The sequence below is a fragment of the Oxyura jamaicensis genome, chromosome Z, assembly GCF_011077185.1.
Source record: "Oxyura jamaicensis isolate SHBP4307 breed ruddy duck chromosome Z, BPBGC_Ojam_1.0, whole genome shotgun sequence".
NCBI lineage: Eukaryota > Metazoa > Chordata > Aves > Anseriformes > Anatidae > Oxyura > Oxyura jamaicensis.
In genome coordinates this window covers 10,173,720-10,200,723 of record NC_048926.1, presented here as the reverse complement: position 1 = coordinate 10,200,723, position 27,004 = coordinate 10,173,720, and the positions used below count along the sequence as shown (strand labels likewise).

At 41.2% G+C, this 27,004-nt stretch overlaps 1 protein-coding gene across 7 annotated transcripts in view; it reads right to left on the bottom strand.

Annotated features, from left to right (window-relative positions):
- UNC13B (unc-13 homolog B) overlaps positions 1-27,004 on the bottom strand; it is a 214,608-nt gene that overhangs the window by 129,616 nt on the left and 57,988 nt on the right. For 3 of the 7 annotated variants that reach the window (XM_035309460.1, XM_035309461.1, XM_035309464.1), the window contains exons 8-12: positions 25,699-25,734; positions 18,718-18,940; positions 16,351-16,476; positions 3,524-3,850; positions 1,495-1,585 (exon numbers count right to left, since the gene is read on the bottom strand). In XM_035309460.1, coding sequence (XP_035165351.1) covers positions 1,495-1,585; positions 3,524-3,850; positions 16,351-16,476; positions 18,718-18,940; positions 25,699-25,734 — 803 coding nt within the window. The remainder of the gene's footprint in view (positions 1-1,494; positions 1,586-3,523; positions 3,851-16,350; positions 16,477-18,717; positions 18,941-25,698; positions 25,735-27,004) is intronic. The other 4 variants (XM_035309466.1, XM_035309467.1, XM_035309465.1 and 1 more) reach the window with 3 other exon arrangements.

Genomic DNA, 27,004 nt, shown 5'->3' with positions numbered 1-27,004 from the left:
GCAAAGGTTAGGAAAAGCACACTAGAGACAGCTAGAGCCTGAGCAGCCTGCTGGAATACTCCAACGCTTAAGATTTTGAATTTAAGGAAAGTTTGGATCAAAAGTTAGCAGTGGTTAACACAAAGTGAATTGTGACATTTTGCTGTCACAAAACCACCAGTTTAGAAACACTGAAGTGTTTCGGTTAACAAACATTTCAAAGCATGTCTTACTTTAAAACTTCAGCAGAAATACTGAGTCAGAATACATTAATCGGAAGTTTTGATTAACACTGGATCACCTCAAGGACCTTGTAGTCTCTCAGACAAAAAGATATCTAGGGAGAGGCATCAGTGAACCTCTTGTCCTTTCTAGTATGCTTGTGCACGTGTTCTTCTCCATAGGTACAGAACTAAACTCTTTTGCTTGCACATGCTACAGAACAAAAATGGAAGTTCCCTGTCTTCTTGGATGTTCATGGTCACACTGATAGCTTTGACCTAAATTAATTCTGCTCAAAAGTGAAGTAACACAGTAGTGGTTAGTTTGGAAATAATTAACAATCCAGATAAGCCAAGGGAAAAGCCATTTCTACTATGACACTTCGGATGCCTTCCGAGACAAAAACCTTGTCTTCACAACTATTTGCAACAGAACCAGCAGAGAAAGAAAAGTTCTGCCACTGATCAATAGATACTTTAAAATTATTTCTTAAAATAAAAAAATAAAAAAGATATATAAGATACATAAGAAAGTAGTACTTCTAAATGAAATATATTAACTCTGCACTTTGTACTTATATTGGTAATAGGCAATATTTTGTCTTCTACAGAACATGAACACACCATATGGTTTCTTTCTGTGGGCCTACAGACACATAAAAGCAAAAGATTTGTAATAAAAATAATAATAATAAAAAAAACTTTAGGGGGATTAATCGCTGTTTTCTAAAAACAACACTGTTTATACTGCTGAAGAAAATGTCGCAACCTTTTCCTTTTGACTTCCCAAATCAAGATTATTTATTTTTAAATCTTACTTTCATGAGCTGGAAATACCAAGAGACTTATTATACACCCACTTTCAATTAGTATATATAAAAATATTTGATGTAAAACTTCCCAAGGAACATTTTCACACGACAAATAATACAGATAACTCCTACTAAGCTAACAAGCTATCCTCAAGTTGCCTTGAGAAAAAGTCTTCATTTTTAACAGTTCAACATGAACCATTTCATTCCAAACCTTTTTTGATTACCGTATACAAATTTTTCACTAATTTCCCTGCACCTTTTCTCATAATTCATCTCTAGTTCCAAAAAACAGTGTCCAAAATGTTTGGTAGAATTAGATAGCTCTAAGGCTATCAAAACATGCTGCAGTCCTATACAGTATTTTAGATTGTTTTTTGTCTGCAAAACATCAGAGCTGTAACAGCAAAAACAAATTAAACCTTCAGCCACAGATCTAAAACCCAGGAAACACAGAAGAGGGAAGCAATTCTCCATCCTACCTCTTGAAGCTGCAGCCGAACTTTGCTAATGGCTCGAATCCAATGGGCTCTCGCTGGAGAAAATGGTGGTGGTTCGTTGTCACCGTGGTAGCTTAAGAACAAGAAACAGAAAATCACTGTGTGGCAAATGTTCGTATGTAACATAAAGATTCTGCATTACGTAGTGCAATCGCAGCTTCAGCTCTGGAAGCTGAAGTAACCAACAGACTCCTCGCAAACACAGCCCTGCACATGTTATGTTAAGTGAGAAACTAAAGCAGAGATTTTCTCATGTATAAGAACTGTCTTGGAAACTGATGAGCTGAAAAATGTAAGCTAGGATACAATCCTAGTCTTTTGGTGGAAAATCCACATAGATAAAAGCTTAGTTTAAAATATTTTCATTATTAAAAATAGCTACAGGAGAAAGAAATCATCAGTCAGATCATCAGGAATGCTGTCCGAGATACCTGATCAAGCCAATTCAGCACAGCGGTATCCTAATTGCATACAAAGAAGCAGACAGAAGACTTTCCATCCTCATGCCTGTTGCAGGTCTCTTCTAACCACTGCCTCTTCCCACTCCTACTACTAAGAATTTACAGCCTCTTTTCAGTGGAAAGGCTGGCAACAGGGCTCAGGTGTGTTCTTCCTAATCACTGCACCTTTCTCACTCCGCTTTTTCCTACAGCTTTTCAAGAGGGCATAGGTATCTGGCAGCAAAGCTTCACCTCTGCACCCCACAACACATTTTATACTCCGTCCTTGTGATACATTAGGTCTTTGATTGTATCCCTTCCTTTGTATGCTGTTGAGGTGTCAATCACCCTGAGATGCAGCAGGCACTGCTAACAGCAGTTTTCGCAATAGCTGATAGCAACAAGCATCCATGCTACACATCTAGCTCAGGTGCAACTCCAGAGATCACGATTCAGAGGTTCAGAGCTAAGTTCCCTGTGTATTCTGTGGAGACAGGCAAGTGTTACCACAGTGGAGGGAACGGGAGCCAGTGATGCAGTAATATCTAAACTAGATGCCTAAATTAGCTTGGAATAGACTATGTGAATAACCCTCCATGTAAGCAAATATAGGCCAGCCATTCTGGGACAAGACTCTGTAATGAGAAGAGGAAAGTGAGTCAGAGTTTAAGAACAGATTAACACTTCTGCTAGTCTTGTTTTCCTTTTTTGTATCTTTAGTGTAAGAGTTGCCTACACATGAATCGCTGTGATTAATTCTTTCACATAAGCACAATGACACCAGTGTAACTGTACACTCCATACTGTAATCCCCAAAGACTACAGGCAGGCAGACATCTTTCCATGAATCTAACTGATCCATCCATCTTAACAAGATGAAAATAATCCCTCATGCTCATGAAAACATAACTATATCCACACTAAGGGCTGCTATGATTTAAATACCTCAAGAAAAGATAACTACTCTCAAACCTAAGTGGTGGAATTTGATATTCCTGTGAAACCTGTATAAAATCCAGAGCATTACTCCTCAAACTTAGCTGAAATGCTTCTGAGGAACTGTCTTCTACACTTTCAGCAGCTTGTAAAGTCCAAGTGCAAGGACAAGAAAAGCTGCCATCATGAGTTAGAGCAACACGTCAATTCATGAGGTAAGTCTACAACCTGCAACTACATAAACAGTAACTTTGGCTGTAGTAGCTGACCACACATCAAAAGAATAAATGCAGCTCCAACCGTCACTAGATGGCTGCTCATGCATGAGCCTGATCACACATGAGCAATAAAAGCAGCTATCTTTGGGCTAAACTACATTTATCAAACAAGAAATAGAAAATACAGCAGTTAAGTTTCAAGGGACTAACAGGTTCATAGAAAATATAGTTTAAGTTTAGTCAATGTCTCATAAATAACTGGTTCTACACATAAAAATGTTTCACAGATCAGCAACACCAAGCTAGTTGTAAAAGACAGCTGCAAAAATAATGTATATAATTTGCACCAGGAAACAATAGAGACAAATCCTCTTTGAATTAGTTCAAAAGATCTCAGGAATAGAACACTTCACCTACCTCACTTGGGCTCTTGCATCAACATCCTTGGGCTTGTCAAGTTCCAGGGGTAACTTAGCTGCAGAATGATCTGTATGCTTCTCCTCTGTCTCACAGACCTTCTCCTCCCCTCCTTTGCCGCGAGGCTCCTCTTGCTCCCTGAGCCATGTCTGGCCATCCTTCTGGTAGCTGCCCGAACTGCGGTAGGAATGATTTGACTCCCTTTCCTGGTGATCGTCATCTTGCTCAGAGCCATGGGCACTTTCATGGGAATGGTCCAGCTCACTCAGGTGAGAGCTTCCCTGGCTGACATTACAAGAGGAGCCATATCTACTACTGCCAGCAGGACTATGAGAGAATAAGAAAGTCCGTCAGATAAAGCAATCGCTTTGAAAAACGAAAAGCAATTTACACATCTAAAAACCTGCATGGGACACTAAATATACTAAAAAGATATGTTATGAAGTCAGACCTAGCAATTATGCCCCCTGAACTACGTCTAGACTTCTGAACTTCAAAACATGGGTAGGCAATAGAAATACACAGCCTACCACTACATAGATTATGTATGATACGGAGTTACAAACGTCTGCCTGGCACCAGTTGTTCACTTCCCCACCCGCCATCAGCTAGACACTGCCAGTGAAGATATTCTAATAGCCAGAGAGGAATAAAAATGGAAACGTGGGAATTCAGAGTGGAAGTGTTTGATTTCTACAGTTTCACTGCAGCTTTACCATGACCATTTAAGCTGTTAATAAGAAGTTACCTTTGTTTATATTTATATAATTACAATAAAATACACTGAAGTCAAGATGAAGGTTAAAACCATCAAACTTAAAAACCTTTTACAAAAACAGTGAGAGCAATTGTTCACAAAAGGATGCTGCATATCTCACTCCAATAAAGCTCTCTCAACAACTTAATTTATGAAAATAACAAACCAAACCAAACCAAAACAAACACACCACCACCACAGGGGTGTGATCTCTATGATTCAAGACACCACTCCCAGAACTGAATCCCCAGAATCCTCACACAAATTACAGTGGATGGAAATTTCTAAATTTCTCATGCAGTCAGGAAAACTATGGTTCAGCCACTGTAAATATCTCAGTCCAAGAATTAAGCAGCACTAATATTTCTCTCACTTGTGCAGTAAGGAGAATTTGAAGCCAGATGGGAAGACTGGGGAGAGCAGTGTCAGATCAGAGACAGAACCATTTCCACTTACTAAATGCCTATCGGTGGGTGATTCAAGTCTCCAGTTCAAATTTTGATGGCAATTTTAACTTGACACAGGTCTGAATAGAGCTTCTTGAAATACTGATACTTTCCTTTAGCAGCTTCCCTAACTGCATGAAATAACTTTTGCAGAGATTTTAGGAAGAGCAAGCATTAGAATACCTTCACTGATATCTCTGAAAATCTTTTACAAGTGTCAGTAATGTGAAATGAACCTATTTAGTTCTATAATATGTTAGTAGTAAGTTTTTCTCTAAAATTTTTACTTTGCAGTTTGAAAACAACATGGTCATTCCTTTCAATACCTTATCTACTGTTGATTTTTCTTAGCAAACACAACATAATTATCACTAAACAAGAAAGCAAAGTGAATTGTATGCAGCAGAATTAACACACAAAGAACTAGATTTCTGAAAGGCTAATGAAATTAGCACTAAAAGCACTTCATTCAGTGGGACACAATGCAAGAACATAGGAAATCCAATCAACACTTAGAGAAAAAAGAGCGGAGAAAGTGGAGAAAATAGTATATATAAGGGTTTGTGCATTACTAGTGATCGTGGTTTACCACATCCCCTGTGACAGCTATCAGTGATACTAAAAATATTTAACAAATACAGCAGGGACAGAGGTAGGGACTGAGCTACTAACATCAGACACCAAGGCTAACATCTACTGCTGCAGTATTGCATTATAAATGGCCAATCAGTTGAAACCATTTATTATGCCTGATTTGTAACTAGCCTTTTCTCTTTCAGTTGTTCCATGCTATTCAGATCTGCAGGCTGCGTGCTAGGATGAAGTGCAGCTCCACTAGGAGCAGAATCAAGCTCAGTTTCTTTCCGTTCAGGCTGTTCTGGTGCATGCTCATCTGCCTGATCTTTCTGCAATTCGCTGGAAATCACGTTCTGCTGATGTTCGGGCTCTTTATCAAACTTCTCTCCCAGCTCTTTGTTGGATGCATCACCAACAGTGCTTGCACCAGATGGTTCTTCAGAGAGTTCATTGTCTACAGTGTCAGGCTGCTTTGAAGACAAGTTTACTTCTATATTTGCATCAGTCAGTTGATCTGAGACTGCAGATTCTGAGTTTTCATCTGAACTGACTGTTCTTAACACCTTGTCATCTGATTTTGACAAAGCCTGTGGTGGTCCATGTGGTTCCCTTTTGGCAGAGGTCTCCTTGTTATCTTTTTGCCAGGGGAAGGAGAAATCTAGTTTTTTCCCAAACACTGCTCCTTGGGCACTCTCTGGCTTACTCACCTTTTCTTCACTGACTCCTTCAAAGAGAGTCGAAGAAAGTTTCTTAAAGCTGGACATGAGGCCCTGATCTGTCCCTGCTTTATTAACAGAAGGTGGCTGCTGAGAGAAGAAAGACCCAAATGGCTTTCCACTATCAGCAGATGACATAAAGCTGAATTTTGGCAAACTGGGCATGGTTGGTATTTCAAAGACCAATTTACTGCTGTTTGCATCTGTAGGAGCATTATTAGGCTTACCCTGTTTCTTCAACTCACATTCAGAAGAAATCCCTTCCTCAGGTATCTCATTAACAGACAGATTCTTTTCTTGTCCAGCAGTTTGCAGTTCTACTTCACTTGTTTTTTCTTGTTCATCCAGCTGAAGGTGTTGAACACTGGGCTCATCATCTGGTGCTGTGGGTTCTCTGCCATCACTACTGATCATGTCTGGCTGGTCAATGCCACCATTAGCCTGATCTCCTCCAACAGCAGGCTCTGATTCAAGTGCAACACTCTTATTTGATTGGGAAAGGTCTGCGTCTGTCCCATCAACTGGGACTTCAATTTCCAGTTCAAGCCCACCATTAGAGCCAGTCTGAAGGGAGTCAACAGCTGCTTCGTCTGTAGAAGCATCTTGTTCCTCTGTTACATGTGAAGACACATCTAGTTGGCATGGACTTACCTCAGCCTGGTCAGTGGCCTCAGCCTGCTCTGTACTGACTACGGTACTGAAATCAGACTGGCATGGTTTAGCATCTATCACCTCAGAGGGCTGTGCATCACTAACCAGCTGCAAGGCCTCTGGGACTCGACTTTCACCAGAGACCACTGCTTCTGGAGTGATCTTCAGAGTTTCCTCTTTACAGGTTTCTGAGTTCCTATTTTCTTCATTTTCTGTTTTCATGGGATATTCTTTTATGAAGTTCTCTTCTACTGAAACAGGCAGTATGTCCTTCTTCAGAGAGCTTGACCTATCTATTTCAGACTCTCTGGTTGCAACACTATCTTCTGTCTTCCTAGAATCTTTTGCTGGAACGGACCCAATGACATCTTTCATTTTGCTGCTTTGAGGTTTAGGGGTGGATTGTGGAGGCATCTCTTTTGGAGATTCTTTTGGACCTTTGAAGATGCCAAAGAGATCGTTTGTGAAAGCTGGTGCTGGGCCACTAGGGAGGGATGAGAAACCAAAGAAAGAGGAGCTTTTCTTCTGCGCAGTAGGAGGTGCAGGAGCTTGCGGTTGAGAAAAGAAACCAGACAACGTTTTAGGAGGTTTCATTTTTGTCATGAAGCTTGAAAACATTTCAACTGAAGAATCCAGTACCGATTTATCACCCTCAGATTCCTTAGGTTTGTTTTGCAAATTAGATGCCTCTGGCATTTTAGAAAGAGAGTGTGACTCTAGTGCCTGTTGTAACCTGTCACCAGGAGTTTGTTTGGGTAATTTATGTTCTGGCAACTCACGTTGTGCACATATTTCTTCAGAGGCTACTTCATTTTTTATTTCACTTGGAATATTTGAGTCATTTATAATCATTGAATCAATTTTACCATTTAAGTCTGTACTATAAACTTTATTTTCAGAAGCTTGTTCTTTTGGAAAATATGGCTCTTCTTTATCAATAGGAAATTCACTGTCCGTCTTCCCTGTGCTACCCAGAGCATCATCTTCTGCCCCTAAGGAAACATGCTGCTCATCCTGAGAATGCTCCTGCACATTAGGAATCTGAGGGCAAGGACCAGAAGCATCCAAACTGATTCCAGAGGTGTCATCAGCCTGAGGAGGCTTTTTTAAGTCACTCTGTTCAACTACCTCAGCAATGCTTTCTGCATTTTTCACTACCAGAATTTCTGATTTATTTTCTGTCACGGTGACTTTATTAAACGTTTGTTTGCCAGTCACTGCTGCAATAATATCATCAACTTTTTTATTGTTTGCATCTTGCTGGCTGGCACAATTGGCAATTTTGATACCAGAATCATTGGAAATACTTTGGGTCATATATGGCTTAGAGTTCACTGGTTTAGATGGTTTCGTATTAACCTCCTGTCCTGGAGTAGTTTGTGGCTTTTCATCCAAAAAGGATGTCAAATTGAAGAAGCTGAAGCTAGTACTCTTTTGAGGTATGCTCTTGTCAGCAGTTGGACCGCTGGAGAAGAAGGAGGGCAGATGAAAGAGCCCCTCTGCTTCTTGCTGCTTTGCACTAGCAGGAGCGGGTGCTGAAGGCTTTGGTTCGTCTGATCCAGTGAAGAAGGAGAATATGCTCCTACCGGCTGGCTGCGGCTTTGGAGCAGCGATATCAGAAAAGCTGAATGGGAAACTGAAACCTGATTCTTTAGGGATTTGATCTGGCTTTGGTTTTGTCTGATTAGGTGTGCCACCTGAACGATTTCCTCCTTGTTGCTTTGGTCTGTCTGTGGGTACAGCGCCCTGCTGCACTGCTGACTGATTCGACTGGCTTACATTGGGACCTACACCCAGTGGCTTCTGTGAAGCAATTCCAGGAGGCACTTTTTTACCCTCACAAGGCTCCTCCTCAGCTTTTCTGCTCGGTTGTTCCTTTTGCAACCCAGGGCTAGGAAAGATCCGCCTGTCTGTTCCTTCTGCTCTCACCCCTTCCTTAGGAGTGGAGGACAGGCATGGCATACTAACACTCTGAGGACCACCAGACTTTTCAGTTTTTTGTCTCGATTCAGCCACAGTTCTAACATTGTTTTTTGGCAGAGTTGCAGCACTTGGTGTTGGCTGAGAAGAGACAGATTCCACTTTGAAGAGATCTCCAATGGATCCAAACAACGATGAGATGCTGGAGGCTTCCTTCTGTTCTGGATGTATCACTTTTTCTGGTTTATCATTCTGACTTTTTTCCAAATCTGGTGATGGCTGTGGTGCTTTACTTACTTGTGTTTTGAAGAAGTCAAAAAATCCAGAAGGTTGGGTTTTGCTAGCATTTGAGCTTCCAGAAGAATCTTCCCCGAGGCTGAACAGTTTCAGAGCACTTTTAAATAATGTTTCCTCGGGCTCAGGGGCTGGGTGGCTTTGATTTTGCTGTGGCTGACTGGGTTCATTAATACTCACAGGTCGTTCGAGATGCCTGGAAGCTGGTGTTGCTTTAGCAGGTCCCTCTGCTCTTATGGGCCTGCCATCTGGAGCAGCGTGGCTCAGTTGAGAAGGAGATTTTGTTAATCCTGCTTTTTTAACACGGATGTTTTCATTCTGGTTTAATTCCAGCTTTTCGTTTCGAGCAGCCTCCAAGCTAAAATCCGATGAAGTATTTCTTCTCAGTTGTGATGTAACAGGAAAATTCTGCCCCGCCTGTGCCTCATCTAATTTCCTATTTGGTACAAGTGATAAAAGATCTGTTTTATCTTCCGATGATTTTGACCGTGTGTCTGCTCTCTTCAAGGAAGAATCTTCTGATGTCTCCGAGTCAGGACCTGAAGACTTTCCAATCAATCCACCCAATGCAGAAAATAAAGAGGTAACTTTGTTCACTGGCATTTTCTTATCTTCTTCAGTCTTCTTTGCTTCTGTTACTCCTTCAGTAGTTGCCACAGTTTCTTCAGCTTTAGGAGTAGATTGAAACAGATGGAAACCAAAGAATCCTGATGATCCACCCCCAGCAGCTGTCACAGGGACAGCCGTATCCAGTTCCTTGGTGTGGGCTTCCTTACTCAGCGATTTATCACGAGCCCCTCTGGAATGTGTTCTGAGATCAAGGGTTACCGAAGATTCGTCGGAATAATTCTGGGTTTCCTTTTCAGGTCTAAAATCGACTTTGAGTTTTTGAAGTTTATAACCCGAGAAGTCTAGTGGTTGCTCTCTCTGGTAATAAATGGACTCTTCAAACATCTGTGAAAATGTCTCCAAATTCATGTTCATTAACTGATCACTCCTCTGCAAAGCTACTGACAAATCCAGAGGTTTATTTGTTGAATAATCATCTAAACACTCTTCTTCAGCAAACCAAAACAGCTCGTCTTCATTGCCAAGAGGGACCTTAAAACCACAAACAGCAATTGTGTTGTCTTCCAGCACAGCTCTTGGAATGGAACCCATCTGAACATTATAATCCCAGTACTCTGGGTAGGAGTAAGTCTCTGGAGCACACACATAAACGTACTGCCCAGTGGGATCAGTGAGCAGTGAATACACATACTGGCTATCGCTGTACATGTAGTATCCACAATCTCCTTCTTCTGATGGCCACCATACACCCTGCTCAAGCATCATCAGCCACTCCTGATAGTCCTGGCTATAGGATGAGTACATAAAGCTCTCATCCATGCTTAAAGTCTCTTGGTCAATTAGGGTCCACATAGTTCCATCACAGCCAGATGAGTAGCTTAAATCCATTGGCAGCTCTTCTAATGAGTAACTGCCCTCTCTCTCAAATGGTGGAAAGTTACTGTAACTTTCATTGATAGAATTAGCAGTCCATGCATCATTTTCTTCTGAACAAACATCTTGAAACGTTAATTGGTCAAATGACTCATATGACATCACACTTAAATCCAAACTTTGTCCATCAAAACTGGCATTAGTCTGCCAATCCATCACATTAGCATTCCCATCCTTTTTACAGAGGTTCATTACCATATCATTTTCAGGCCAGTCCATGAACTGAGGGGGCAGAGCAGAGTTCTGGTTTAACACGTAGTAAACTGGCAGGGCTATTTCACGAGCGTCAACAAGTTCGCCCACTTCATATTCCCATTCAAAGCTAGAATGACTTCTTGTTTCCTGATAAGCTGAGTATTGCTCTGTAACATTATGGTTTTTATTAGTCAAATTACGAAATTCATTTGACTCTTTTTTTAAAAAGGTTGGAAAACGTCTAGATTCTGCATCCTGATAAGCGACTTGCCTACTCTTTACAGACTTTCCAGATAAGTCGTGTACCTTGGCTTGAGGATTTAGAGCATCAGGGAGCACAGAATGCTCAGCTGGCTTATTTACCCTTGTGCTGGGCAGGTGATCAGTAGTTTTGGAAGATTCCATCATTTTCACATTATCCAGTTTCTCCTTTGGTTTGGGCAGCAGATTTTTAAAGAAGCTGGAAGTTTCCTGCTTTTCTGCAGTGCTGCTTTGAGTATCAGACGTCACTCCTGAGTCACTGGATTTTCTCTCCAAGTTAGAATCCTCACTTCTATCAAAAAGCTTCATGAAGCCAAGAGAGTTTGATTTCACCTTCTCCTGCTTACATTCAGACACATTTTCATTTGAAGCAAATTTAAATAAACCAGAAAATAATCCAGAAGAACTGCTTTTCTGACTATCACTCTCATTTTTAACAGTCAACTCGCGGTTATTGGCAGTGTTTTCATTGGAAGAAATGTGAAGAAATCCGGAAAGAAAACCTGGTGTGTGCTTCTTCTGCGTATCATCCACACTTGCAGCTTCTGGCCCTCTATCTGAAGCGATGAGTTCAGCTACGCTGTCGTTTAAGTTTGCATTTAGTCCTTTTGGTAATCCTCCTTTTAAACTTCTAGGTCCTTCCTGAGCATTCTTGGTTCTCTGCTGCTCTCCTGCAACCATAAAGATAAGAGAGGCACTCTCCTGGTGTTTATTTCTGCTTTCTTGGGCACTAGGTAAGTTTTCTTTATTCATGTTTTTGGTTTGTTTAAGTTCTTCCTTGTGGTCTGATAAATCTGGAACAGAGCTAGATTTTAATGAAATGGCATTTTCTAAATTACTGCTTCTGTTTTCAGGCAAAGAAATGTCACTAGAACTCTGATGACTTGGTTGGTCCTTAGAATTTGCTAGATTTTCTGCAGAGGAAATTTTAAATAATGAAGGAATAAAGCCACCTTTCTCCTTTGTATGTTCTTCCTTGCCTGAAAAACCCAACCCACTGAAAAAAGGAAGTTTCCTGGTAAAAGGAAATGAGTGTTCTTCACTTGATGAACTGTTTTGTCTTACATCTTCCTCAGACTTATGGCCTTTAAAAAGCCCAGGCGTATTTTCTTTCTGCCCTGGTTCAGCAGAAGGAAGTAACAACTGACTGAAAGACTTTTTGAGTGGACTGAAAAAGCTTTCAGGTACCGTACCCTGATCTTGAGGCTCTGAATGAAGTTCCCCATTAGCTCTGTTTTGCTTCTTTCCCAGTCCATGACCTGCAGTATGCTGATCCCCTAAGTGATTTCCAGGAAGCTGCTCCCTGGCAGCATGTGTGCCCTCTTTTATGGTGGCATCTGGCTGATCTGTATCATGATGCAAATCTGACTGCTTCTGTGGCACATCCTGCTGCTTTGGAGCCAAGAGACCATCTAAATTGGCTTTCAGATTGAAGGAACTGACAGAGTTTGTGAGCCTGCCAAAGATCGAAGACACAGAAGTGCTATTTGTGTTTACCCCTGCCTCACTTTTAGTCTCACTCAGCTGTGTCTCGGGAACCATACTGCTGGTCTTGGCTGCCATCTGACCAGACCATCTCTCACTTCTGTTTGCCTCATCAGCTTTCACAGCGTGGCTCTCCTCCTTGGTGTGCTCCTCTTTTACGACTTCTGGTTTTGGCACTTCCTTCTCAGAGAAGATCTTTAAAGGATTAAACATGCCTAAAACAGAATTCATAACTGAATGCTGGTTCTGCTGGCTGCTGGTGGTGGTTTCCTGTGATTGTTGGAGATCATGCAGCGTGGAAGCCTTACTGTCCACCTGAGTGGTTTCTTGCTTGCTGGAGTTTACTTTCAGGGCTCTTTTATCACCATTCACCTGGGATGGTAGCAAAGAGTGAATGGAGAACTTTGTGTCAGCTTTACTATCTGCTGTCATTCCAGAAGATGAACTCTCACTTTGGGGCTTGCTAGAAAATACATTTGAGACTCCACCTTCTGATGAGGTTCTGGTTTCTGTCTTCTCTGGCATGGAAGAAACAAGTTTTTCAACAGAGGCTGTGAGCTGTTTTGTGCTTGACCCCACCTTTTCAGTCAAAGAGCTAAACAGGGAATTCATAGTATTCTTCACACCTGACAAGTCTGGAAGAGATTCAGATTTGCCCTTGGTATTCTCCTCCGCAGCAGGATGTTTGGTCTGTTCAGACTTCCTGGCTTCTATTGAATTATCAGCATTATCCTGCTTCAGTGACATGCGCTCAGCATTTTTTCTTGTCTCTGGCAATGTAGCAAATTTGCTGATTTCTTCTTCCTTTTCAGCCAAGTATTCTGAAACTGTTTCTACCAGACACTGAAGTTCATCCATCGTGTCTACATACTCTTCGCTGGGTTCTTCAACAGGAGACAGTGTCAAGTCTTGCATAGGATGACCATGCTTGCTCCCTGTAGTCCTGTGTTTTTTATCATAGCTAGCCTTTAACTGGGACCCTGAATTTGCAGGGTAATTAACAGTGAAGTCTCTCAAATGGCTGATGTCAGAATCACACCATGTTTGTGAAAGCATTGCCAGTTCCTCCATTTCCTCATCTGAAACAGGAGAGTACTGAAACTCATCAGAAGCACTGCTGTCAAATTCCTCAAGGACATCCAGGGGCACAAAAGTATTATCTGGAAGCCCTACGTGTTTCATATCTTCACCATTACTGAGGTGAAGTGAGCCCTCATGGTTCACTGCCTGCTTGTTGGGCAACTTACCGCTTTTAACCATTAAGCCATTTTTGTATGGACGCAGGATGGGATAAGCAGACAAACCTTCCTTATTTTCAGATCTGCTGGTATATTTTCCAGTCCTATCATATATTGGGAAATCATCACTAGGTTCAGAAATAGTTGCCACACCATTGAAATATTTTTTTTTCTCCCTAGGAAAGTGCAGACCTCCATTACTTTGCAGGCTCATTGGTTCACTCTCTTCAAGATTGCTGTATCGCAGTTTCTTTTTCCTTCTCCTATCTATTGTGTCATACTCCTGAGGGTACCTAGGAACATCTACAGATCCTGACTCCACACAGACATTTTGGCAGAATCTTGATCTTTCACAGTGATTGAAATTTTCCCTTTTTGAGAGAGTTTGCATCTTTTTTATGTTTGCTTCCTGCCAACTTCTACTCTTATGACTCTTTTCTAAGAATTCCTCTATTAGCAGTTTTCCTAGCTCTTCATAGTTACTCTCTTGTTCTTCTTCTCCATCTTCAGAATTAAATGGAATAATCCTGACTCTGTCATTCCTAGCTAGAGATCCTTGTCTAAGATGAAAAATAAAAGGGGTGGGAGGGAAAGGACAAGAGACAGGAAAAAAAAAAAACGGAAAGGGGAAAACAACAGTTTTTTAAAAAAGCTTTAGAAAAGGACAGAAAAAAATAAAAGCAGTAATGAAAAACATGCATTAAATAAAAGAAAATTAAAATGAGAAACATCCAGACATTACAAAACTGAAAACCTGTCAATCTACCACCATTAAACTTCAAACCGTCAAAAAAAGCAGTACAGGTTATGATATTCCACCGGTTACAGTTGCACAGAATTTGGAAATGCCTGTTTGAGAGAGAACAGCTTTTTGTGATCAAGTGAGGGCACGCAGCCTTAGCTGTACCAGTACTCTGCTGCTACTTTTTTAGGCATGCTTTAAAAAAGTCAGTTATTACAGTAACAGGACTACTTTAAGATACTGCACCCACGCACACCATTCCACTATGCTATGCATGCATTTCAGTTACTCTAGGCAGCAGACTTCAATTTAGGAGTATTAGCAGTATTCATCAAGCCCACAGGGCACTTTGTTTCTCCCAAAGGTGGCTAAAGGGCAGTGAATGCGTGCAGGGACTCAGCAATGACTTCCAAGGAAGAAAATACGGAACAAAATACAAACCGTGCACACCATCAACATGAGGAGCTCCAGGTATGCCACTGCTCCTGTTCGCTGGGAGTGCTCTCACTGCAGTTAATGCACTCCTTCTGCAAGTGCCCTGCAGCGTGGGCAGACCCAGCACCAGACCCCTGACCTCACCTAGGGACAACTTTGATGGCTGTAGTTATTCTGCTTGTGATGCCATGAGGTCTGGTGGACAAGTGGACAGAAGTCTATGCAGAGCAAGGATGGACCATTTTTTTGGGCACTTGAGCCCTGAAACCTGGTACAAGTAGAAGACAGGCTGATTCTCTTCTGTCCTCCACCAAGGAAACTTAACCTCCATCCTGCTGCCTACATGTGCACTGCCAGCAATCTTCTCCCCTCAAGGGGCTCCTCCAAAAGCAAAATGAAGATCTCTGGGGATGCCATTGAGTCAGAATACAAAACAACCCATTGGTGATCGATACTGGCCCACTGCCAGCCTGAGAAGCTTTTCAGGATCTGCACTTCCCCATTTACAATACATCTAAACAGATCCAGCAACGCACATTGTCCATTGTGAGAGAACAGATTTAAGGATCTAGGTTCGCTGTCAAACCAGCTGAAGCTTCTCAGAAACCCAAATACATGACCTTTGGGATTTCAAGATTAATTTCTAGCCCAGGATCAAAAGGATTAAATATCATTTGATCACCAACCCAAAACCTAGCAGCAAGAAAACTTCATGTTTGTCTAAATCCTCCAAGAGTTCCTGTAAAAAAAAAAAAAAAATCAAAATGCTCATCTAAAAGGTGCACAGCAACTTTGTCTCATGCCATTAGTTGTCGGGAACTAGGCGGCATGAAGGTGCACCCACCCTGACACCATAAGAGCAGATCAAGAGAAGAGAAATGGCAAAGGGGACATGGGCATTGTATGGATACTGCTAATACACCAAGCCTTCACCTTCACAGGCTGAGCTGCCTGGGCACCACAATGTAGGAGGATGCTGGTGGGATAGCACTGAAACAAAAATAGGTCATTGCATTTTCACTATTGTTGGTTTAGTGCTTCATTTCCATCAGTATTAGCTAACTTGCACTAATTGGAAAGATACTCATTACCTTAAATGAGTCTTGTTGCACACAGTTTAGAACACTTAACGACACTTCTTGCTTGCAATTTTAAGTTCACAATGGAAATGACTATCTTTAAAAAACTAATGAAATTGAAAAGACTCACAGGGCCACCATAGATGCTGGATGAAGCCCTTCCAAGACTGAGCTGAGAGCAATGGAAGCTATATGAACGCATGAAGAGCCATTACCTCTAAATGCTGAACCAGCAATTGACTAATTTAAGCATAGAAATTATTTTTCTTTCTAATTGAGCTCCATCCCCCAGAAGGGTTCCCCCTACTACTCTACAAAACATTTGTTTTTTTTTGGAAAGAGAGAAATGACAAAAAGTCCAACACCCAGGAGAGGAAAAAGATGACAAGATGAGCCCGGCACTAGACCACCATAGATCTGAAACACAGCCAAGGCAAACAGCAAAAATCAGCTGAACTGTGCCACAAGACGACTTCACAGCAGCAAGAGCAAGGAGACAAGCACACAGGCTGCACAGAGGTTAACCCACCTATCAGACAGATCTAGAGAGTGCCTGCTCTCTAGCGAGCACTGGCGGCTTGTCATTTGACTAGACTCAGATGTGGACTCTAGGTCAGTTCGGCCACTCACAGTGGAATCTATGCTATCATATCGCCTTGGGAGTAAACAGGGCAAGAGCAGGGAGACATGGAGGACACATGGTTACACAAAATGAACATTGCAAGGAAAAGTTAGTGCTTGAATTAAAAAAATAAATAAATCTGTGCAGAGGAAAACTGCTATTTTGAAGTCAGACTGGCTGTTGGGAGCAAAACACTCTCCAGAGCAAACAAGAATAGTATTTGTTATCCTTTGTGGAGAGGGGAATGAAACACGTCCTTCTATCAAGGGAATGCAATTATGCTTAGCAGGCAATAAAGAGGATCAAAATTCTTTCAGCCCAACCCAAATGTTGTTAGGAAAAAAAAAAAAAAAAAGAAAAAAAAAAAAAAAACAGATGTTAGTACAGTCAGTTCCAGTTGAAGCATTTTGGCATTTCATCTAATTCAAGACAGGTTCTAGCTGAACTTTGTCTGGTTCCTCTGGGTCTACCCTATACAGTCTCCTACAAGCTGTCATTTCCTCAGCAATCATGAACTGCAGTCTGCCAGGAACTTCATCAAGCATCTGCCTGGTCCATGGCACACAAAGTTGCTAAGAGCAAAAGTTAAACACATTTTGTTTTTGCAATACTCTATACAGTTTTGAAAATATTTAAGATTGCCCAATGTGTTTTGTTTTGTTTTTTTTTCCAGCCAGTTCTACTTAGAAATACCTCTCTGATAAGAAAAGAGGATCGCATGTAGCTTCTTTGGAAAGCTTATTTGCATTTCCTATTTTTAAGATTAAATATGTAGTAAGAAGTCTTGCTAGTCATGTAGGAAATGCACAGGGGAACAGGAATCCTCAAAGGGAGCAGGCTACAAAGCTCTTAGTTTTGAAGTAAACTTTATCAGTCTAGATTCTTTCATAGCTACACATTAAAGAAATAAAAATTTTAAAAAATGTATTCCATCTTAGTATTCTTCAACAGTTCAAACCAGAAGTCTTTTCTGTGGAATGTCATGTTACAAACACATTTATTCACTAGATATGGCTCGAAATTCACAATCCACAGTTCAACTTGGCTCTTCCACAAAAAATAGCTTCAATTCATCTTCACAGACTGTCAGCAAGATCTTCAATAGTTTCATTACTATAAACTAATGGTATTGAATATCATGGAAAAGGGACTACCTTGCTTACATTACGTGTTTAACCAACTAGGAAAAAAGCACCAAGAATGAGGTCATACTGCAGTAAATGCATTTTGTTGGCTCACCTGCATGAAATCCAAGTAACAGTGACAACTTTTAAGTGTTACCATTAAACTTCAGCTTTTACCATTTAAAAAAAAAAAAAAAAGTCAAAATTTAGCCTCAGCCATATTCAGGCAACTGAATTCAGGTTCAGGCTTGAGGAAACAAGAACATTCTTACCAAGAGTGATGAGTTAGAACAAATCAGTTACAATGCATATAAAGCCCTTGCACCTCCAGCTCTGCCGTTCTTCCACACCTGAGGCAGAGGCAGCCGCATGCCCTGTTCCATATCCCCGCTCTTATGGAGTTGACTAGCACTATCCAAATTCTTCTGCTTTCCCCTTTACGTTTAACTCATCTTTTCTTTGAAGCAGTGTTTTTGTTACATTTTTTATAGCTCCCAGCTTTAGTTCACAAACATTGATCCTAGTAAGTTAATTCTGTTACGCTTAATACTTAATAACAATTGTTAAACTACTGATTTAGGGTCAAAAAGCTAATTTAGAGCCAGAAAACCTATCTTTCAGGCAGCCCAAAGGAAAACACACTATTCAACAGTGTTGCATAATAACAGAAAATAATCTGTTCAAGACTTTCTCCTTCAATATGCTGCTTTGGCAGAGCTAATAGAAAAAGAGGAGCTAATCTGAAACAGAAAATACATCTGCCCCAAGAAGGAGGGGCATATCCTAATAGGATAAACTCTGCCAGACAGGGCTTTGTGAGCACACTCAAGCGTTGGTACCAGAACAACCTATTAGTAAGTGTCCTGGCCGTCAAAAGTTAAGGAAAATGTAAAGAAAAGAATAAATGACCTCATAGTTGAGTATTTCTTTAAAAAGTAATTCGCTGAACTGCAGGATCTGGTGCAATACACAGTCTTACAGGTTTTTCCTGGTTAACAGTTAAGTCCCAGTGTTAGCAAAACATATCATACCTTCCCAACAGAAGCCTTTCAGAGCCATTCTGCTGCCCTCCTCTGCTAGCACAGCACCTTCAGGTTCTGCTGTGGAAGAGTAATGGGAAAATAAAAGCTGCCCAGAAGGCATCACTCACCTGATGGCCACATGCTCACGATAATCCAGGTCATAATTTTGTAGGGAGTCAGCACAGGATTCCCGCAAGACTCCTTGTTGCTGCAGGCGTGATGGCACGGTGAACTGGTGCACAGAGGCATTGGGCTGCGCAGTCGTGTGGTACGGAGGAGGAATGCTGTTACTGGTCTCACTGCGATAGTCACTGTCTCGATCGTCCACAGCACTGTCAGCATCTTCAAAGGCTACAATACAGAAGTAGTTAAGGGCAGGGCTATTTAAAGTCACTTCACTGGGACAGTGAAGCTGATTTACTTTTTAAAAAGCTACCAAAAGGGTCCACATCTGCAAAGGATGGACATCCACCTGGTAGCTGGTTATAAAGTCTGGGTTCCTCAGTATGCACCAAGGAACTCCAGCAATTGCCTCCTCACCTTCCTTTTCCACTTCCTATTATAGGAGTTCTCTCTTTAGTCTTTGCTAATAGGCAGATCAAAACATTTTTTTATATATAAAAAACAGAGCAGGAAAAATAAAACAAATCAAAAACAACAACTCAACATCAAAACTTAAAGGTTCTTTACTACTGCCAAAATGAACTTCTAGATGCTGGGTAAAAATATTTCCTTATGGAAAGGAGCTCTTTCTTGGAAACTTTTATTCATTTTAGCTGCAATGCCTTCTCTCCTCTCAGCAGCCTTAACCACTGCTCTAGTGTTTTGGATTTTTCATTTAAAACATGTGGGTTTTTTTTGTAAAGGTCTTAATTTAAGTTAAGAGAAACTAATGAAAAACCAGGAAATTCAAGGCAGTCAGCATGGAAATCAGGACTGGGAGAGCAGCCTCGCCTATATACAATTACTAGCTCTTACAGGGAAAAAATGCCGCAATTAACACACCCAGGTACGTTAGCCTGTAAAATTTAGTAGCGAACACTAATGATAACCTTCACAAAGGAAAAAGCTCCCTTCCCATGAATCCCTCTCTCTGGAGAGGCACTTTGCTTGCTAACCCTTCAGAAAAAGAGAACAGAGGAAAGGGTTCAAAAATACAACACTGGTCTATGGCTGTGTTTGGCTGTGCAGAATGCAAGGTTATCTTTGCAAGCTCAAAATGAAATTTGCACACGCATCCCCGTACATCAGTGGAGTGTACCATTAACATGCTTGAAACAAAGGAAAACAAAAAAATAGCCATTATTCATCCTATCCGCCGCCACCAGCCTGTTTAAAAAGGACAATCAAATTCATGCCCCCTCTGGTACATTATTCAATGGTCTATGGCCTACACAGCCATTCACCCTGAGGCTGAGCAATGAAGTGAGAGTGCTGTTTTTGTGCCAGATCCTTTAAAAAAAAAAAAAAAAAAAAAAAATTTACACTGCTGCAAACAGCATGCACAGTCAGGGAATGCCTTTTTTCTTCCAGTGGTGATTTCCACCCCACTAATTCAATTTCCATTTTGTTTCATCCGAGGTAAAGTGCATTCTTAGTGATGTTTTCTGTTCCTTCCCACCTGAGTCAGGTTACCTCAATGTCCTGAAGTGGATGGAAAAGTAGAAAACAACCCCAGTAGAAAACATGCCTGCAATCTATAAACTGCTTGAAAAAGCCTGGATCTACCCTCTTTAACTACAGTCAATTCAATTTGATTGTCCGCACTGAAAACAGAGATAAGCCTCCTGCTTTTTAGTAGCCTAAATGCTGCGTAGTTCTTGTCAGTCTCTAGGCAATTGAATAAAAATGAAGAGCAATCATATACTGCTTTTTCAGCTTTATTAAAAGTGCAACGTCCATCAATTTTAATACAGTTCAGTGTTTAGAAGATATGCTGAAGAAATGGTACACAAAAAGGATTTGAAATGCCAAATCCCTTTGAGAAGCATCACATGCCCACTCTGTGGAGCAAGAAGTGATGTACTGGTAGACCACAAGGCACACAACACCCTCCGAAGGATAATGAGCTATTAGTTAGATGCTTCTCATTGTTGAACACTTGAGCCATCACTGTCTAACGTACAGTAATTACTTTTGTAAAGTAATTACAGAAAGTATACAAAAATAATTATTTTTGTAGCAAATACAAATCTGCAGAACTATTATCTGCATCAAAACAATAGTAAATCCAGTAACTCACTAACACTGGGCCAAACTTACTACCAAGATGTGGTAAGACTCGCGTGATCAAGGTCATCATGTAGACCAGCAGGAAGCAAAGCACAGCTTCTCTGGATGAAGAACTCAGACCAGCTGATGGCTCAGGGATTTCCAAATTCCCCGACCAGACAGTAGCAAAAGTACTATCTGGACTTATTATCCAGTCATCACATCCCACCTCTGTACTACTGAGCCCCATTAACCAATTGTCTCACCAGTTTTCTCCACAGAGCTTGGAAACAGTCAGTAGAAGCCCACAGCACTGATGAATGCAGCCAACTGCTGCTGGAGGCAATCCCCTAACCCTAACCCATGGCCTCACGTTCCTGCCTGTTTTCTGCTGGCTCTAGCACCCTGTCCCTAAGCAGGGAGCAGGGTCAGAGACCATCCTATGCCAAAACCCTTTTGGATTGTGGGTGGGTTTCCAGCCTAAGCCAGGTTCTTGACCCAATTCTCCCAGGAACAGCACAAGGAAAATGGCAGGGTATCCTGACCATTTGGCAGCTGATGACCATTTGGCAGCAGGATGACCACTTTCTGCAGGAGCTAATGCTCACATCACTTTGAAGTGACTATAAGGCCACAGTTTCAGTCCTGCTTAATGCATTTCAGTGGCTGCCAACAACCAGCCAAGCACCAGCTAACCTTCTACTACCCACCTAAATACGACAAGAACATCACGGCAGGTAAAATTCTCCACTCCACTGGGGCACTGTCTCTGGCTGATCTTTCTGCTCTTTTTTTTACAGAAAAGGCAATATACATCGTGTCTCAAAAGATTTTCCCTATGAACCACAGTATCTCTAAGCAACATCTAAAAATAGATGTCAAATGTTAATCAAACATTTGCAGCATGTATGATTATTAAAGTTGGCACCAGAATTTCTCCCAGTTCTTACTGGTGTATAGCATGAGGAAGTCTCTTTGAGGTCCTCACACATAATGTCTCCCTGAAGACAAGTTTAAAGGATGCAAGGCTCCAGCTACCACACCAGCAATGAGGCAGGAACACATGGTTTCTCTTATGTATGTCCCATGCACCTGCAGTATCTATAGCTATTAGTATCAGGCAGAAATCCTTAGCAAGAACTGATTCATAAGTAAGGGCCAACACCAGAAACTTAGCCACACTGAACTGACCTACCTTATGAGCACTCTCACTTTATTTAATGGAAACGTTCACAAATGAAGGCATTGCTTAGCATGATTAAGAGCACCAAAACCTGGCCCATATGTGGCTTACAGCATACATTATCCCTGCAAGAAAGTATGTTGCAAAGTGTCTGTACATGGTGCCAATCCCATTCGTTAACATATTTGACACTTCAATTTTATTAAACACGAGTCTGACAAGAACTTGCAGAAGCAGGTTTACATATACCATATCCCTTCAAAAGGAGGAGGCAAGGGTAAGAAAACTGGACCTTACAACCCACGTTTCAGCAAAATATCCATCACAACACACATGGTGTGACATTGTCTTCTTCAAATAGATGGTACACCAAGCCAAAAGGACAGCTGTAACTTGACCTCAGTCTCTGAAGATCAGTTAATTCATAACAAGACAGGTAACAACAAACTCCACAAAGTTAGTAATTGTTTTATCCCGCTTTGAGAAATTTCACACATACGGAAAAGCTTCCAAGGGATGAAAACAGATTCATTATCACTGGACCCACTGTCTAGAGAGTGGGGGGTAAGGCTGAATGGCAGGGCAAGGAGCATGCTGTTCATGTTTAGTAACTGAATATTCATGCATATAGGCAGCGTAAGAAGAAAACCTATTGTATAGTCACATCACAGAGTAGGATTTTACAGAGTGGGGAAAACAAGGAAAGGAGATGTGTTCAGAGAACCCTCTTCTCCAACACAAGCTGCTTCCTGGAAACCTCCTCATTCCTCTCCTGCCTCCAGAAATTATACCACTGCTGCAGGGCAGAACACATATAGCTTTAATATACTGATACCAAAACCACTTTGAGCAGTCGTGTCACGCCAGCTCTACTAGTCACAATTAACCTCACAACTTTCTTTATATCAAGCTTCAGGACAGGAAAGAAAGGTAACAGCAAAATTATTCCAGGTTGCTAGAGGGATGCACTTTCACAGCTTCTTAAGGTCCCGAAGTGCAGCCCAAGTTACTCTCAAAAAGCTGCATTCAGCTTAAATTTCTAGCGGTGATGCGTCATCAGCCACTGAGAGCTGGGATCCAATTCCCAAACTTAGAAATGCTTCACAAGCTTGAGTAAAAACCTGAATAAAAGCAGTAAATGCACCACGCTCAGGTACTCAGGAAGAAGGATGTTCATGCCAGGTTCTGTATCCCAAAACCCCACTTTTTCTCCAAAATAAGCCACTAAACTTCTCCCAAATTTTGTTTATTTTTATAGGAACAAGGTAAAAGAGAAGAAAGCATACTAAATGAATACATGACTTTCGGTCCAAGTCCAGAACAGACCTGTCAGCTCCACACTAGGGCATTTGCAACTCACCTTCCTCACTCTGCATCCATTTAAATTGCTTTTATAAAAGCTTCTTACAACTTCTTTCCTTAATCAAGTCTCAGATTGTCTCCATTGTCTACTACATCAGTCACTTCTGACAACCAGGCAGCCGTTCTGAAATCTTGTAATTACAATGCATGGAAGTTTAAAGAGCACTACTGAAGTAACTGGGGAGGGTGAGGGGGTTGTCACAGAAGGACACCGGGGCATTTTTCTGAATCTCGTCTATAGGTCTCCATACTAAAAACACAGATTTTCAGTAATGATTTAAGTGCAACTTTGCAGGTTATTAGTTCACCCTATTGCCTTCAACACTTAAAATTCATTTCAGATCTGGATAATTTTCAGACAGCTAGCTTGCTATATTCAGACTTCACACTGAGGGCTTTCATAACCTTGTTTTTCCCACTTAAGAACAGTTTCTGCAGCTGAAACAGTCGATAGTCAAGAACTGGACTGACAGATTGAAGTGTAAAGCATGTCTTGAATATTTACCCTACTTCTTTATGTCTATGCTTTTCTTAAAATTAAACCAGGTCAGCAGCACAAGACGTCCCTTTGCCAAAATGCCCTCTGTCCAACCAGCATGGCTCTCGACTGCAGCACTTTTCTTGCAAGAAGCTCCTGCTAGGAGAAAGTCTTCCAGGTACCATCATGCTGTTTCTGCCACTTCCTTTCCAGTTGCTGTTGCAAATTGACAGCTGTATTTTTCATGACAGTGCCAAGCTAATGGACTTGGCTTGTAACCATCATCAATGCTGACCCAAACCTCCCTAAAAGGATGCTAACATGGTTTCAAAGAGGACAGCACAGCGAGGATGAGGAGGAAGGAGGAACAGAGATGGAGGAAATACAAGGCTTTTTAAAAGAAAAAATACAATAATAAAACACACACCAACACCCCAGAGAAACAGGTGACATACTCCGTACACAACTCCCCTAAATCTCTGAAAGACCAGCGTCTAAGCATTCCCATTTCCCCCAAGAACAAAATTGGTGAAAAAAAGTTTAGTTAATGCTCACTTATGACACTTCTGAGAATAACCCCACACAATTGAGACATCCAACAATGACAACATTAGGAAGCCATTCAACATTGTAGATACCTGAAGTACTTCTGGATTGATCACAGACAAGAGAACAAGGAGGACAAGACATGTTGTGGAAGAAGAAAGAGGGAAGTCATGGGTAGAAGGAAGACTTTAAAATGCAGAACAAATCCGTGATTTTTCCTTACTTAGCTGTTTACAGATTAGAGCGAAAGAAAAAAAAATATAATTAGTGAAATACGCTGTAACATTAGCTGAACACCTTATTTAAATTACTTGTCTGTAGTAGATTGCCCTCTCCAAATTCCATTATGTCAAAAACAGAAAGCCATCAGGCAGAATCACCTCCCTGCTGGCAGCAGCTGCAGTCATCACTCTTTGCATGCTCCCCTCAGCAACAGACTCGCTCTTTGTTTTGACACAGGGAGCAGACAACTTCATTTTAAGACTGAAATACCAATCCTTGCAGGTCCTACAGGCAGTAGAAGCCATGCACCATAGCTTAAGCAGATGCTTTGCCTGTTGCAACCTGTGGTAATTCCAGAAAGGAAAGATGCTTCATGCATGTTTTCTGGGCAAATTAACAAAAACCTTGAGTTGTGGGACCTCTGCAAAACTCCTGCACCCGAAGACTCCTTGGTGTGATGAGTCAGTTCTACAGATCACTGACAGGTGTGGTATCTAAGTTTTACCTTTCCAAGGCTGGTGAGCACTTGTTAATGAAAAGCCATACCACTTTTGCCATGACTTTGTCTCACTCACTGAGCTCTAACATGCTACAGTACTGAGCTCAAACATGCTGCCCTCCTGTCTCACTGGTGCCTGCCAGCCGTTTCCACTTTCAGATTTGCTCCTATCTGCAGTCTTTGGAATTTCTGTGATCACTTCCAACGTTTCTTCACATCTTACTAAAACAGTCACTTCTGATTCCCTTGTGTTTTTCGGTTACTTCAAACATGGCCTTAGGCTTCATGTGTATGAAGATCAACACAAAAATGTGTACAAGCAGAAACCAGAATCATTTTCACAGGAAAAGAGGAATATTCCAATTCTGCTGTCTTCTCCTCAAATCCCAATAAAAAGCTCAAGCAGTTCAGCCAAAACAAAACTGAACAGTGGGGGGAAAAAAAAGAATGGACAGCCATCCACACAAACATGGAGATTCAGTGAAAGTGAAAGAAAATACAACAGAATAGATTTTCTATATGCATGAATATTCTCACTTTCCTCATACTGGAGCATGCTGCATCATTATAGGATCAGGAAACTTGCAATAAGTTAAACTGTTACGTACTCAGCTGCTCTCCCCATCCGAAATAACTCCAGTTGCCTGCATGTAACACAAATGGCAGCAAAGAATAGGAATGGAAAAAGAAAGCTTAGAAAAGCAAACCACAAGCAAACTTTTCATGTATTTAAAATGCTTTACAGATTGTGAGCTTGAAACCAGTATTTTTTTCTTTATAAGCACAACATTAAGCTCATTTTTGGATTTACTGTTCACTGACCAGTGTGTTTGTAAGACATTGTAAAAATTAAGACCACTGTAAACTCTATGGATTACTAAGAAAACATGCATTTAGTAACACAAATAGACAAAACATTTATCAACACACTGTTCAGCATAAGCAGTTAAACACCATCGCTCCTAGTACACAAATTATCATGACTACAGACAAAACGTCCCCGAAAGCAGAGTCCAGGTAAGAGCCATACCTGAATTCTAGTCTTCACAGTACAAGTCAAGTAGCAAAAGTTGTTTCAGGTTTCAGCTTGTGCCCCTTTTCCAGAACAATGTTACCTGAGCCCTGAAAGCACCGTACCAGTAATAATAGCATGAACTACCTGTGTGCGTGTACATCACCATCAGGGAAGAGTGTTTTCTTAGCTATGTACACTCACTGGTGCAAAACCTACAGCCCTCACAGCACCTTATGGATGCAAACAATCACACATCAACTCTGGAACAGTCAGCAGATCTCTCCACGTTAAAATCAAAGGGTGACAGCAAATTCACACTAAAGTTTAACATAAGCTGGTAAAACAACCAAGTTATGGCTTTTCAATATCCATGTTGTCATCACAGGGTGACACGTCAGGACGATGGTGGCAAACCAACAAACCTCTATGTATACCGACCCCTCAAAGCAATTTGGCAGCATGCACACAACTTGCAGCTCCACAGAAAGGTCTCAGAAGATGGTGCGTAAAAAGGAACATTTACCAAAGTGTTGATATGTAAGAAGGGTAATAAATAAATACAAATCCTTCACCCGCAGGCAGCACAAACTTAGAATGGGCTATTTTTTGCTTTACTGGTGAAATTGCAAAACATAGTTTTGAAAAAAATACCTCTTTGCCCTAAAAAAGAAATCAGCACCAGACTAGCACTTAATTTAATAAGCAATGACTGGTCCTGATGAGTAACTTGGCTTTTCAAGGGTTTAGTCCACCTGCACAAGCACCACAGCAGAACTCTGCTGCTACTTCAACAGGGAAAGAAAAGCTGGACAACTAACTAAAAAAAGAGAAACAGGAGCAGAAGCAGACTGTCCCAGGAGGGAAAAAAAAAAAAAAAAAAAAAAAAAAAAAAAAAAAAA